The following is a 15,495-nucleotide window of genomic DNA, read 5'->3' as shown; positions in this document are numbered from 1 at the left end:
GACGAGGGGGTTTACTCGTTGTGCCCTGTAATTATGAGCCGGAGCCCGATTTCAACCCGACATTTGTTATTTAGGCCTACCCTGCTAAATATATATAATATATATAAATATTTATAATGCATAGAACGCCGGTCACTATCGGGAAAATAAGCCCCGACAGGGCGAACAGGACACCAACGCGCAGCGGAGGTGTCTTGCTTTGCCCTGAAGGGGCTTATTTTCGATAATGATCGGCGACGTCGTATACATTATCCCGCTTATTACAAGGCTATTTGCCAAGACGAAAAAATAACTTCACATGGTGTGTCTCTTTACAATTTATTCGTTACCAGCATTCGTAGTGTTGATCAGCAGAGAAATAGTCTGCCAAAGACGTTGACGTTGCTTAGCAACCGAAGACACTGGGGTTGACAAGTTACCGGACTACTATCTATGCAAGTGAACGGAGCGTTCCACGGCATTGAGGAGACCCGTGTTATAAAGGCCAATAATATTTCTGTTCATGGCATCGATTTCTTGTCAGATTAGGACAATATAGCAATGATTTAAAAAAAAAGAGTGCGAATAGAAATTATTGCGCAATTAATTGATTTATTGCATATCGCGACAGGCCTAGTGCCGGGCTCCCGAATCCCGAAGGTGAACGACGAGAACTGATTTCCAAAACAAGAGAACTGTTTCTTTTTTCTTTTCTGTTTTAAACATATACCAAAAATATGGTCACGTAAATAAAATATACAAACAAACAAACAGAGCTTCGTCTCCCCGCGACCTTGCATTGATTGAGTCTACAACGTTCTCATAGATTCAGCCAATGAGATCAGGTAGCAATCGCGTTGCCATGGCCCATGGGTAAACAAATGATAAGACACCACCACACAAGTTAACTAACGATCGCTGAGGGCTTCAATATCATGCAAGCACTTTATGTTTTCTTTCTATTTTGTTCTACATCACAATTGTATGATTTAATAAAGTATTGTTTTTACCTATTATTACGAGTCTCGTTTGGTCTAGTTGCTAACGTGCTTCACTGCTTATTAGCGCTAATATTTAATTCTTACTGCACCCCATTGTGTATCAAGGATATTTATGAATAAAAAAGGTACGTATGTGCTTTATATATATGCTTAATATTTACACTTAACCTGGGTAATTTTGCCAGAACATTCAAAAGTAGGCTACATGCAACATTTATTCCATAATTTCTGATTCCCCTGCAAATGACGTAACAGACCATCTGACTTAATGACGGAATCGTGAAAGTGAACGGATCTGAAAGAACTAGGCTAGCGTGCCGGGCTAGCGTGCCGGGCTAGCGTGCCGGGCTAGCGTGCCGGGCTAGCGTGCCGGGCTAGTGTTCCGGGCTAGCCTGCCGTGTGCTCACCGTGCTCTCCGGTCAGCAGGGGCACCAGGCTGGCCGGGCTGGACGCCGGGCGGACCCCGTTCTCAAACAGACCGCTCTCCTCCTGCAGCTGCCAGTTCAGACCCAGAATGTGCATCGCTGTGGGGAACACACACACACACACACACACACACACACACACACACACACACACACACACACACACACACACACACACACACACACACACACACACACACACACACACACAGAGGAGGCACTTTACAGCATATGGTATTATTATGGGGTGGCGGTGCGGAGGACTCCAGGGACCGGAGGGTCGATGCCCGGACCTGCAGCCCTGAGCCGCTGCTCTGGGGCCTCATTACCACCACACCCCCGGTCCAGACAACAGCTCCACCACCGCTACACCACCCATATCTACCACCACTACACCACCAACCTCCACCACCACTACACCACCCACTTACACCATCGCTACACCAACCACCTCCACCACCACTACAACACCACCACACCAATGTACCGCACCTCCAACATCAGGACCCCCTGTCCAGGAAGACCTCTAAACACCACCACCTCTACACAACCCACCCACCAGAGAGAGAGAGAAAGAGGGACGGAGACAGAGACAGAGAGAGAGAGAGAGAGAGAGAGAGAGAGAGAGAGAGAGAGAGAGAGAGAGAGAGAGAGAGAGAGAGAGAGAGAGAGAGAGAGAGAGGGAGGGAGAGAGAGAGAGAGAGAGAGAGAGAGAGAGAGAGAGAGAGAGATGAGAAGAGAGGGAGAGAGAGGAGAGGGGCGAGAGAGAGAGAGAGAGAGAGAGAGAGAGAGAGAGAGAGAGAGAGAGAGAGAGAGAGAGAGAGAGAGAGAGAGAGAGAGAGAGAGAGAGAGAGAGAGCGAGAGAGAGAGAGAGAGAGAGAGAGAGAGAGAGAGAGAGAGAGTCTAGCTCTGTGGCCAGGTCTCTCATAACCTTCAAAAGCAGAAGCCAGGGTGCATGCTGGAAAAGCATCCAGATTACCTCCGCTTTATCTCCCCCCCCTCCTCCACCAACACCATCACCTGAGGTGGAGACACAGCGGACCACTGTCTGCTGCGAGGAGCTAACCAGCTAGCCCTCCTGGCTCCATGCTACACCCTGGCCCGAGCGACGGTCCTGAATAATGGATGTCTCTGCGTGTAACGTCTCCGTCAGGGCGTAGCGTCGCGCTCTACATCCGCGGGTGGGGCAGCTCAGGTCTCCACACATATACATAACGGCTCCACCAACCACACCCTCATGAATACCAAGAGAGCTCCTCCTCGTGTGCGATGCCACCGCTGACCCTGACAGGAGGAACCTGATGGTCTTTCCCCAGCGCCTCGTATCACGACTTCCTGTCTGCAGACGCACTTCCTGCTCCTCTTTATGATCTTAATCATGCTAACCATTATACCAAGAAGGACATTCCTTATTGTCCATGTAATGATTTGTCGATGACTCAATTCTTAAAACTAGATTGATTGCTACTTTAAAACCATTAGTCCTCTCCTCAAGAACGAGTTGAGGAGAACTTCAATCATAATGGAACTGAGGAGAGCAGCCGGTTCTAACCTCTCCTCTCCTTCCTCTTCTCCTCCCCTCTCTTCTCTCCCCTCCCTCTTATCCTCCCTCCTCTCCACTCTCCCTCCCTCTCTTTCTCTCCTCTCTCCTCCCTCTCCTCCCCCTCCCTTTCTCTCCTCACTCCTCCCGCTCCTCTCTCCTCCCTCTCCTCCCCCTTCCTCTCTCTCCTCACTCCTCCCTCTCCTCTCTCCTCCCTCTCCTCCCCCTTCCTCTCCCCCCTCTCCCCCCTCTCCACTCCCCAGCCTGTTACGTGTCTTTAGTGATCCGTTTGAAGCGGTAGAACCTCATAGTCAACAAAGTCCGAACAGAAAACCTTTTATTAAGCTTCCTAAAATGATGGCTTTGCACTGCGGTTCGTCCTCGAGCGAAGTCTGTGTTTGTGTGTATGTGTGTGTGTGTGTGTGTGTGTATTTGTGGTGTGCGTGGTGTTTGTATGTGGTTGTGTTTGTGTGTGTGTGTGTGTGTGTGTGTGTGTGTGTGTGTGTGTGTGTGTGTGTGTGTGTGTGTGTGTGTGTGTGTGTATGTGTGTGTGTGTGTGTGTGTGTGTGTGTGTGTGTGTCTTTGGGTTGGTATCTGTTTGTGTGTGTGTTTATGTGTACACGTGTCTCCATGTTTGTGTGTGTATGTGTGTGTGTGTGTGTGTGTGTGTGTGTGTATGTGTGTGTGTGTGTGTGTGTGTGTGTGTGTGTGTGTGTGTGTGTGTGTATCTGTTTCTGTGTCTGTATCTGTTTGTGTGTGTGGGTGTATACGTGTCTCCATGTGTGTGTGTCTGTATGTATGTGTCTGTGTGTGTGTGTGTGTGTGTGTGTGTGTGTGTGTGTGTGTGTGTGTGTGTGTGTGTGTGTGTGTGTGTGTGTGTGTGTGTGTGTCTGAGTGTGTGTGTGTCTGTGTGGATGTAGGTGTGTGTCTGTGGGTGTGTCTGTGTGTATGTGTGTGTCTGTGTGCTGGCAGCTATAGCTGAGGATGAAAGTGAAGAAAGAGAGAAAGTTCCTCCTGTCTCCTTAGGCGTCTGCAAAGCTCTCAGCTGCTGCTACACCAACCCCACCTCATCTCCAACCCCCCACCACTGACGTCTCCACCTCCATTCCTTCCTCCACCCGCCCCAAAAGCCCTACCTGCTCCTCTAACTCAGCCTGGCTAAGAGTTTCATCTGGTGTCCCCACCTTCCCTCCGCTGAGAGGAACAAGGGAGGAGAAGAACGACATCAGAGAGGAACCAGATTCAAACATTTAAACACAACTTGAGGATCGTCTCGCCCCGTCCTGGTAATTTGATGAATGAAAGGGAGGAACCAGGTGGTGGAGAGAGGAGAGGAGAGAGAGAGAAGAGGAGAGAGAGGAGAGAGGAGAGAGAGAGAGAGAGAGAGAGAGGAGAGAGAGAGGAGAGAGAGAGAGGAGAGAGAGAGGAGAGAGAGGAGAGAGAGAGGAGAGAGAGGAGAGAGAGAGGAGAGAGAGGAGACAGGAGAGAGAGAGGAGAGAGAGGAGAGAGAGGAGAGAGAGGAGAGAGAGGATAGAGGAGAGAGAGGAGAGAGAGGAGAGAGAGGGGTAGGCAGTATGAGGAGCTGAGCAGCGAGGGAAAGGCAGTGATACGTGGTGCTTTATATCCTCTTCCAGAGGTCCTCTCTGGTCGTCAATAAAACGCTGTTAGAGTCTTCCTAGCGAGACGTATCTCCCGTATACGAGTGGGTGACACTGCGCATCGCGGGACCAGCTCTATAGAACCTTTATATCAGCGCTGGGGGACGAGGATTATAGACACGGACCGCCGATACATTATATCGCTTTATTGCTGTATCCACCTCTAAAGGTGAGGCCGGCCGCTGACACATTACACAGCCCAGACCGCCTGCACCTTACACACAGCTAACCAGCTATCTATCTGAGATAGACGATACCTACTGGAGCCTGCACCTTACACACAGCTAACCAGCTGCCTATCTGAGACAGACAATACCTACTGGAGCCTGCACCTTACACACAGCTAACCAGCTGCCTATCTGAGACAGACGATACCTACTGGAGCCTGCACCTTACACACAGCTAACCAGCTGCCTATCTGAGACAGACGATACCTACTGGAGCCTGCACCTTACACACAGCTAACCAGCTACCTATCTGAGATAGACTATACCCACTGGAGCCTGCAGCTAAATAAAAACTAACCAGCTACCTATCTGAGACAGACTATACCTACTAGAGCCTGCAGCAAAATAACAACTAACCAACAACTAACCAACTATCTATCTGAGACACACTATTCCTACTGGCGCCTGCAGCTAACCCACAACTAACCAACTATCTATCTTAGAATGACTCCTAAACCTATTGGAGCCTGCAACTAACTATCAACTAACCAACAACTAACCAACTATCCATCTTTCTGACCTGCAGGGCACTGATCTGTAGGCTCCTGTGTTTTGTACGTATTTGACCGGTTCAGTTCTTGCATTATCGGGATCGGCGAGTACGCAGGTCTAGGCGCCGAGCCGATACCATCACGTAACTCATGTACAACCCAGGCAGAGAGCACATCAAACACCTGCAGTGCTGGGCTGCGTTCGGTTACGTTCGGAGGAGGGAATTGGGAATAGGTCGATGCAGTTAACGTATTATCAATAACAGTAGATCAATTAGTATTGATACATTAGATATATGATATTGATCCAGCATATATATTATTATTGATACAATAGATATAATAAGGTTGTACAGATGTAGTAAATGTATTATTGATACGGTAGATATAGTATTTTTGATACAGTAGATTTATCATTATTGATACAGCAGATATGTTATTATTGATACACTAGATGTATAATTATTGATACAGTAGATAGGATCAGGTTGTACCTAACCGATGCAATAAACGTATTATTGATACAGTAAGCGTATTATTGATACAGTAGATATATCATTATTGATAAAGTAGATGTAATATTATTGATACAGTAAGTGTATTATTGATACAGTAGATATATCATTATTGATACAATAGATCTAATATTATTGATTCAGTAGATGTGTAATCAGGTCTTACCGATGCAGTAGCAGAGGATGAGTGACAGCAGCGTGGCCACGCCCACGGCGCCCAGGGCAGTGCACCTCCAGGAGCAGTGGCGCGGGGACTTCTTGAACTTGAAGGCCCCCCTGGAGAGCGAGCTGCGTGGGAGGGGCCGGGCGGGCGTGGAGTAGACTGCCCCCGTCGCCATGGTGTAGCCGGGCGTTGCCGTGCCGAAGAATGCCGTACTTCCTGTTCCCGTCTTAAAGAGGAAGTGTCTGCAGAGAAACAGAAACATGGTAACTGGGTTTACATCTGTCATCTTTTCACTCCAAGGTGGGTTTACACCGGTCATCCTAACACCCCCAGGTGGGTTTACACCGGTCATCTTTACACTCCCAGGTGGGTTTACACCGGTCATCCTAACACCCCCAGGTGGGTTTGCACCGCTCATCCTAACACCCCCAGGTGGGTTTACACCGGTCATCATAACACCCCCAGGTGGGTTTACACCGGTCATCCTAATACCCCCAGGTGGGTTTACACCGGTCATCCTAACACTCCCAGGTGGGTTTACACCGGTCATCCTAACACTCCCAGGTGGGTTTACACCGTCACCTTTACACTCCCAGGTGGGTTTACACCAATCATCTTTACACTCCCAGGTGGGTTTACACCGGTCATCTTTACACACCCAGGTGGGTTTACACCGGTCATCTTTACACACCCAGGTGGGTTTACACCGGTCATCTTTACACTCCCAGGTGGGTTTACACCGGTCATCTACACTCCCAGGTGGTTTACACCGGTCATCTTTATACTCCCAGGTGGGTTTACACCGGTCATCTTTACACTCCCAGGTGGGTTTACACCGGTCATCTTTACACTCCCAGGTGGGTTTACAATGGTCATCCTAACACTCCCAGGTGGGTTTGTCACGTTACTTTGAGCATGAGGCGTTATATGCCATACGTAGCTATCGCCAACTCAAAGATTTTATATTTTAAATATAATATCACAATCAAGGAGAACTACTGCAAACCTTCATGTCCTGTAACATACTATACAAAAGTACTGGGTGTCTAGAGTCAATGGAGGAGAGATGGGAGAAAGGATAGACTAGGAGGCTGTGGAGGTCAGGGTAAGGAGGAGTTCAGGGTATAGAGGAGGAAGTGGAGGTCAGGGTATAGAGGAGGTCAGGGAATAGAGGAGACTGTAGAGGTATGGGGAGATTGTGGGGGTAAAGTATCAATAAAGCGTCTTTGGGTACCGAGAAAAGCGCTGTATAAAACCTATGTATTATTATTATTATTATTATTAAAGTGGTTTTGGGTGGAGGTTGTGGGGTAAAGGTTGTGGAGGTTGTTGAGGCTGTGAAGGCTGCGGCAGTCCGTTCCCGGACGAGGCCCAGATGTGTTGTGATGAGGGGCGATGAGGATCATGAAGTCTTTAATAGGTGTTTTATGGTAGTGGTGGCTAACAGGCTGTGGTGCCTGGCCTCATTAAGAGCCTCTAATCAGAGGCACTCGCAGGTGACCATGCTCTTAACGTTTAAAGCTCTTGAGTCAATTAATTAAGCGGTGTGGCCACTCGTGCCACCGCCCCGAGGTTAACGGAGGAAGACCTTCCTACGTCTCACCGCGTAGCGACCGGCTGCTGAAGCCTCAGACCTGAGAGCTGACCTCAGCTCAGCGCTCGCCTCTGGATTAACGCACTGACGCGCCCAAAGTGGTCTTTAATCGAGAGAGAAACGGTAACATGTCTGTTCAGCTCAAACAGCCCCACATAGGCACCTTCTTCGGTGTGTGCGAGGAACAGAAGTGACTGTTACGGTCCTAAATACATCAGGACGTAACAGAGCGGTTGTTTACTGTAATACATCAGGTCGTAACAGAGCGCTGGTTTACAGTAATACATCAGGACGTAACAGAGCGCTGGTTTACAGTAATACATCAGGACGTAACAGAGCGCTGGTTTACAGTAATACATCAGGACGTAACAGAGCGCTGGTTTACATTAAATACATCAGGACCGTAACAGAGCGCTGGTTTACAGTAAATGCATCAGGACCGTAACAGAGCGCTCGTTTACAGTAAATACATCAGGACCGTAACAGAGCGCTGATTTACAGTAAATGCATCAGGACCGTAAAGGAGCAGTGGTTACCATAGCGGTGGTTACGACCATAACCGAGCCTTACCAGTAACTGAATCAGGTAACAGCTGTGGTTAACAGTAACTATATCAGGTAATAGCTGTGGTTACCATTACAGAGCTGTGGTTGCCAGTGAATCAGGTCCATCAGGATCATTATGCAGACAATGGCAGCTGTTCTTAACAACTCTTTCAGACGGATCCTTTCTCTTCTCTAAGGTTGTCTCTCTGAGCACGAGGCCAGCAGAGAACTCATCAGGACCTGGATGGATTCCCCTGGAGGCCGATCGATGGCCTTTCTATTGGTTTCTTTCAATGGCCTGGGATTCGTTGTTATTTAGTTTGTTGTTCATTTAAAGACGTTTTCTCGTTTTGTCTCCTGCTCAGTTGTCTTAATAACGTGATTCTTACACAAAGGTGTGTTTGCGATGGATTTTTTAATTGCAGTAAATGTGGTCAGAGGTTAAATTATAATCAGTATTGTACCAGGAGTTCACATCTGAGATTTCTAAAGCACTAGTATTACCGTTATTTAAAGCAGAATGTGTGGTTGTGTCAGAGATAAGGACACATAGAGCTAGAGGTCTGGATCCACAACATGAAGGCACTTTACAACAGTACCTACCAGGCGGTGGGTTAAATTGGTGCTACGGTTACAAGCTCCTCCGTTTCCGTGGTAACGGTAATAACCAGGGATGTTGTAGTGAGGGGGTGTGGCCAGGCCGCACACCTTCTCCATAGGGGGGCTTCTTCTGAACCAAACAGCCGACAGAGGAACTCCCTGCTAACAACACCTTCCCTCCTCCCTCTCCCCGCCCTCCCTCCCCATACCTCCCCCCATCCCTTCCCCTCCCTCCTCCCCCCTCCCTCCCCATACCTCCCCCCATCCCTCGCCCTCCCCATCCCTCCTCCCTGCCTCTCCCCATCCCTACCCCTCGCCCCCCCCGATCCCTGTCTCTCCCGGGCTGCTGATTGGTCGGTAGGCCGCTGATCAATTCGTCCGCTGAGGAACAAATGTCATGTTTGGATGTTCTGACACACCTCGCCTCCCAGGGAGCAGGTGAAGGTTACAGACCATGCTGCTGAAATGACAAGTCTGTCAGGGGGGCCGCCTAGACCTGGACCTGGATCTGGACCCGGACCTGAGCCAGGAGGACCGCCTAGACCTGGAACTGGACCTGGGTATGTCATGGGGACCGAGTAGACCTGGACCTGGACCTGGGTTCAGTCTGGGGGACCCCAGGAGCAGGGGTACTCTATCTGAAGCCGTTCTCCAGACCGGTGTTGGCAGCTCGGTGCAGAGCTGTGAGACAGGCCCACTGCCTGTCTCACCTCAGGGGCCAGAGTCAGTGTGTGTGTGTGTGTGTGCGCGCACGTGTGCGTGTGTGTGTGTGTGTGTGTGTGTGTGTGTGTGTGTGTGTGTGTGTGTGTGTGTGTGTGTGTGTGTGTGTGTGTGTGTGTGTTTGAGGTCCTTGTGAACAGATGCTGAAGGGCCTCGGGCTTCAGAGCCAAACCCACGAACCCATCAGCTGTAATTGATTACGGACACTTGGACACAGAAAAGCACATTAATATGCTAATACCAGAAGACCATTGATAACACTGTGTGTGTGTGTGTGTGTGTGTGTGTGTGTGTGTGTGTGTGTGTGTGTGTGTGTGTGTGTGTGTGTGTGTGTGTGGGTGTGTGTGTGTGCGTGTGTGTGTTAGTGTGTGTGTGCGTGCGTGTGTGTGTGTGTGTGTGTGTGAGGGGGGGTACTGATAAAATTAAACAAGAGGAAAACCAAACAATAGGAAGAGATAATGACAGCAAGGGAGGATGTTTAATTATCCTTCTCGAATAGCCCATCTACCTGGGTCTCTACCTGGGTCTCTACCTGGTTCTTTACCCCGTGGGTCTCTACCTGGGTCTCTACCCCGTGGGTCTCTACCTGGGTCTCTACCCCCTGGGTCTCTACCTGGGTCTCTACCCCCTGGGTCTCTACCCCCTGGGTCTCTACCCCCCTGGGTCTCTACCCCCCTGGGTCTATACCCCCTGGGTCTCTACCTGGGTCTCTTCCTGGGTCTCTACCCGATGGGTCTCTACCCCCCTGGGTCTCTACCCTCCTGGTTCTCTACCTGGGTCTCTACCCCCCTGGGTCTCTACGCCCCTGGGTCTCTACCCCCCTGGTTCTCTACCCCCTGGTTCTCTACCTAGGTCTATAACTGGGTCTCTATTCAGAGCTCTATCCGTAGCAGGGCTCTTTCCTTCAGATCAGAAACACACTCTGAACTTCTCTCTCAGCCTGAACTGTATGTTCTGTAAAGGAACAGAGCAGAGACTTAATCATGATTCAGACTGAGACCGGATGTTTCCGTGGTGATGACGTGGGGACGGGGTGATTCAGAGTGTCAAATCTGTCTGTGGTCCACGGGTTATTGGATGAACGTACATGAGGGCCTTGGCCTAATAGGGACTTTCCCTGCATAACTGGTGTGTATTCATTTCACAAGCGCAGTCCATTTGAGATAAAGGACTCTGGAAGAGCTTAAGAATAATGACCTTCCCCACGGCCGCTAATGGCCTGTTCCCGGGCCTCCCCTCAGCCCAGATGAGGTCCAGGCCGTCCGCTTTGAAGAGACCTAATTGACCCGTTTTACTATGGGGGGTGGAGATGTGGAGGAAGGGTCTTACACGACATGGAACGTTAAATATCACCTGCATCTCCTCCATCAGCACATGAAACACCACACAACAATTTCAGATGTGTTGCAATAATTGGAGAATTATTGTATTGAGAGGTATCAAGAGAAGTAAGGATTTTTCTTCCATTTCACTTCATATTCCATAACAACTCAAGGTCAAGGCAAGCCTGGGAGAGGTTCTCTGGGTTCTTGAGACGTGTTCTCGGCTGAGAGGAGGTTCAGCAGAGAGGCAGTAAAAGGCTGCTGGCTCTTAGCTCGCTGAAGAGGAGACAAGTGCTCAACTCAATAGCAGAATACTTGCTTTAAAAGGCAGCAGAAATCACTTGAATTAGCACATTAAGCACTTCACACTCTCATTAATGACTCCTTCATTAAACGGGACGCAAATTGATTTCAAGTCGTAACGAACAAACAAGACAACAATATGAGATGTTTACGTTGTGGTGATGAGAGTGCTGCTCCATGCACTTCCTGCCTAGCTCAGCGTATTGAGAATCTCTGCGCGGCTGAATCAATTCTTAAAGATCAAACGACCATCGGCCCCGTGGGAAAACCTTGAGCTTCATCTGGAAGGACTGGCTATCACGGAGGGGTTAGATCACCTGGCCTACAACAGCTTCATCTGGAAAGACTCTCTATCACGGAGGGGTTAGATCACCTGGCCTACAACAGCTTCATCTGGAAGGACTCGTTATCACAGAGGGGTTAGATCAGCTGGTCTACCACAACTTCATCTGGAAGGACTCTCTATCACGGAGGGGTTAGACCACCTGGTCCACCACATGACAAACAGCGTTCAGCAGTGTTACGTAAAGAACCAGTTCCAGTACAGTTAAGTACAGAACCAGAAGGTCTTCATGAATACTAAACCAGAATGTCTTCATCAGTTAGTTGAAAACATCCCCTTATTCTGAGTAAGGGCCAGCATTCAAGCACAATTTGCAGGCAACTGTTTTTTTTTCAACTGCGTTCGGTTGCATTATAATCGAGTGTTCAGCTTGTGAAGGTAATAATTACTTCCTAGAACCATGTTGGGTCAGTTCTAGGAGTTGATGGGCTGTGGTCTCTGAGCTCGTTCAGGTCGGCACACTTTCAGGAGCCTTGGTATGTTGAAACCATCGCACCGTTGGGGTACGCACGTCTGACCATCTCGGAAAATCTCTGCGTACACAGATTTCTAACTTTCTCGCTGAGCATTGTTTGTGCAAACGCCCACGCAGAGTTCTGTGCGTGTGGCCTCAGATCTCCCGAGTCTACTCTGGCTCTAATCTCCTAACACAGCAGAAAGGTCTCGCCACAAACCCTCACCCAGGGCTGCCGCCTGGATGCAGAGGAGCTAACCGAAAAGCTAACCGAGGAGCTAACCGAGGTACTAACCTGGGAGCGAACCAAGGAGCTAACCTGGAGCTAACCAAGGGGCTAACCTAGGAGTTAACCTAAGAGCTAACCTAGGAGCTGACCTAGGAGATAACCTAGAAGTTTACAGAGAAGATAACCTAGGAACTAACCTAGGAGCTAACCTAGGAGGTTACCAAGGGGCTAACCGAGGAGCTCACCAAGGAGCTAACCGATGAGATAACCTAGGAGCTTACCGAGGAGATAACCTAGGAGCTAACCTTGGAGCTAACCTAGGAGGTTACCGAGGGGCTAACTGAGGAGCTCACCGAGGGGCTGACTGAGGGTTTAACCTAGGAGCTAACCAAGGAGCTAACCTAGGAGCTATCAGAGGAGCTAACCTAGGAGCTAACCGAGGAGCTGAAGAAGGATCTAACCGAGGAGCTAACCGAGGAGCTAACCAAGGAGCTAACCGAGGAGCTAACCGAGGAGCTAACAAAAGAGCTAACAAAAGAGCTAACTCCCCCCCCCACCTCCTACCTGCTCTGCAGCGCAGCATCGCTGCCCAGCACCCAGCTGTCCTGCAGTTGGGAGCATTCCGCCGTGCTCGGCAAATCAGCCGCCAGGTCCAGCGCAGGGGGCGGGCTCGGGCTCCTCTGATTGGCCAGCGAGCTGCGACTCAGAGCGGTAATTGACGGGTGCTGCTTGTGAGGGGGCGGGGCCGGGGGAAGAGGGGGCGGGCCTTGGTGTCGGGGGTGATGGTCAGCTGAGGAGAGAAGAGGGAGGTCAAAGGTCAGAGGTCATGTGAAGAGAGAGAATAAGATGAATGCGTATCATTATCGTTAATGATCGTTAACATTCTCACTGCATCCAATTATACCTTTGATAAAGTTTCCAGCACAACGCTTTGATGTTTTGGCTTGAATCACTACTCCAAACACTCATCTAGAAAGAATTCTACGGCCATAAAATAACATCAAATGACATATTAAAATTTTTACCTATTAACATTATTCAAATACATTCACAAATAATCGACCTATCATTCTGCGAAAACAAAGCCAAGACCGCCGCCGGAAGCCTGCGAACGCCGTCAAGGCTTCCATTGAGTTGACGACGCAGACGGGTTTGGAAAATAACGTTGTAGTGGCGTGGCGTTCCGGACGGGAACAGGCGAACGTCTTCACGGCCGGTCACCGAGCGGCGGCGGCGGCTGACAGAAGGTCGGTCAGCCGGCAGCTGTTCCTTTACTGGCTGTACACGCCATGTTCACATTTGATTACAGCGGAGAAGAGCCTCACATAACTAACGACCAGAAGCCCCATTAGCCGGGAACAGGTTTCCTCTCTAGCACAAAGCGCTGTAATCGTCCCCAGAATGGCGCGCAGTGATTATCTATCTATCTCCCGTTTAGAAGGGGGGACGCAGGGTGCTGACACGTCTCTCTCCGCTCCACTGGGCCGCAAACGGGCGCCATCTCCATGCCTTCTGGGGCCCATAAGGCAAGAACCGGCTGGCTCTAGGTCCACGGAGATAGCAGCTAGCGTTGACATCACCGCATTGTGAGAGCATTAACGTCACCGCACTGGAAGAGCATTAACATCACCGCACTGTGAGGGACCAGCATTAACATCACTGCACTGTGAGAGACTAGCATTAACATCACCGCACTGTGAGGGACTAGCATTAACATGACCACTTCACTGCTAAAAACTAACATTTACATAACTTCACTACAATGCTACATTAAATCTAGTAGTCAACATGTGTTCACCATGCCCTAGGCTGGTTTCTCACGTAGCTGAACTCGTAGTTGAAATGTTTGCTTTGCGTGATGAAAGAGGATCCCATCCCTCTATCGGCTGTGGACCACTGAAGCGTGTGGTGCTAGCGCTTTAGCTTAGCACACCAGATCACTCACAACACCCAGATGGGATTCAGATGGAGATGAAAGGCCCTCAGCCCAGCAGCTCTGCGTCTGTCTCATCTCTATCGGTATGAAACGTCCCGCCGGTGAGGAAGGAGATCTACGACCCTGTGGCTGCAGCACAAACCTTCTCTTACAAATCGACGCTTCGCAGGAAATAAACATTCACTGGTCGTCCTGCGGCTGTAAACAACCAGACAGATACTGGTGGATACGCACGCACACACACACACACACACACACACACACACACACACACACACACACACACACACACACACACACGCACACGCACACGCACACGCACACGCACAGACACACACGACACACACACACACACACACACACACATATACTCACACTCACCTACATTTACACACACAATCACACACACTCACACACACTGAAACCCACTCTCTGTTTCTCGTTGTTCATTTGGGACGTCTCCCTCTTGCCCTGAACCTAGAATAATATAAAACAGCTATATCTATATAGATATGGATAATAGATATATAGAGCAAGAGATAGAGATGTATAGAAAGAGGCAGAGATAGAAATATGGATATAGATATAGGTACACATTGTCCTGAAGACGCACACTGCTGCAGGACTGCAAACACACACTAGCCGCGTTTACATGGACACTTCCGATCCGAATAGATGTGGAAGAACAGCTCAATCGGAATAGAAAAGGATCATATATACGCCTCAATCGGAACACAATTATCTGTTCGGAATAGAATTCTATGCGGAATAGAAGAGGTGGTGTAGTCCGCTATAATTGACATGTATACACTTATTCCGATTACTTTGGGTCGGGTGGGCTACTTTATAACTTAGAGCAGCTGCAGTAGTTTGCAACTGGTCCACTCCGTTGGTTCTTTAATGCACAACGAACTTGACCGCTGTGAAGGAGGGTCGATTTTTTTTTGCCTGATTCTCGTCTTTCTTATCACTCCACAAGTCGTCCGGTAACTTATCAACCCCAGCGTGTCCGGTTGCTCAGTGACGTCAACGTCTTTGGCTGACTATTTCTCTGCTGATCAACACTACGAATGGTAATTGTAAAAAGACACACCGTGTGAAGAATGGTTTCGTTTTGGTAAGCAGCCGTGTAATAAGGAGTGTGTCCTTAAGGAGGTGTCAATAAGGAGTTGACACCATCAACTCCTCCCTTACCTCTGGCACTGTCCCCCCACCTCTTAAACTTGCTGCCATCACCCCTCTCCTTAAAAAACCTGGTCTTGACTCTGACGACCCCAACAATTTCAGACCCATCTCCAACCTCACATTCATCTCAAAATTACTGGAAAGAGCCATCGCAACTCAACTCAAGACTTACCTCCTCTCCAATAACCTATATGAAACATTCCAATCCGGTTTTAGAACCCACCACAGCACTGAAACAGCACTAATCAAAGTCACAAACGATCTC

At 49.2% G+C, this 15,495-nt stretch overlaps 1 protein-coding gene across 6 annotated transcripts in view; it reads right to left on the bottom strand.

The window, feature by feature from the left end:
- Positions 1-15,495, bottom strand: part of si:dkey-237h12.3 (teneurin-3) — a 126,538-nt gene that overhangs the window by 52,693 nt on the left and 58,350 nt on the right. For all 6 annotated transcript variants that reach the window (XM_030368436.1, XM_030368437.1, XM_030368439.1 and 3 more), the window contains 3 exons: positions 12,674-12,899; positions 6,003-6,241; positions 1,388-1,504 (listed from right to left, as the gene is read on the bottom strand). In XM_030368436.1, coding sequence (XP_030224296.1) covers positions 1,388-1,504; positions 6,003-6,241; positions 12,674-12,899 — 582 coding nt within the window. The remainder of the gene's footprint in view (positions 1-1,387; positions 1,505-6,002; positions 6,242-12,673; positions 12,900-15,495) is intronic.

This window comes from Gadus morhua, chromosome 10 (assembly GCF_902167405.1).
Source record: "Gadus morhua chromosome 10, gadMor3.0, whole genome shotgun sequence".
Classification (NCBI taxonomy): domain Eukaryota; kingdom Metazoa; phylum Chordata; class Actinopteri; order Gadiformes; family Gadidae; genus Gadus; species Gadus morhua.
The sequence above is the reverse complement of the archived record's forward strand: the minus strand, read 5'-3'. Positions and strand labels throughout refer to the sequence as shown.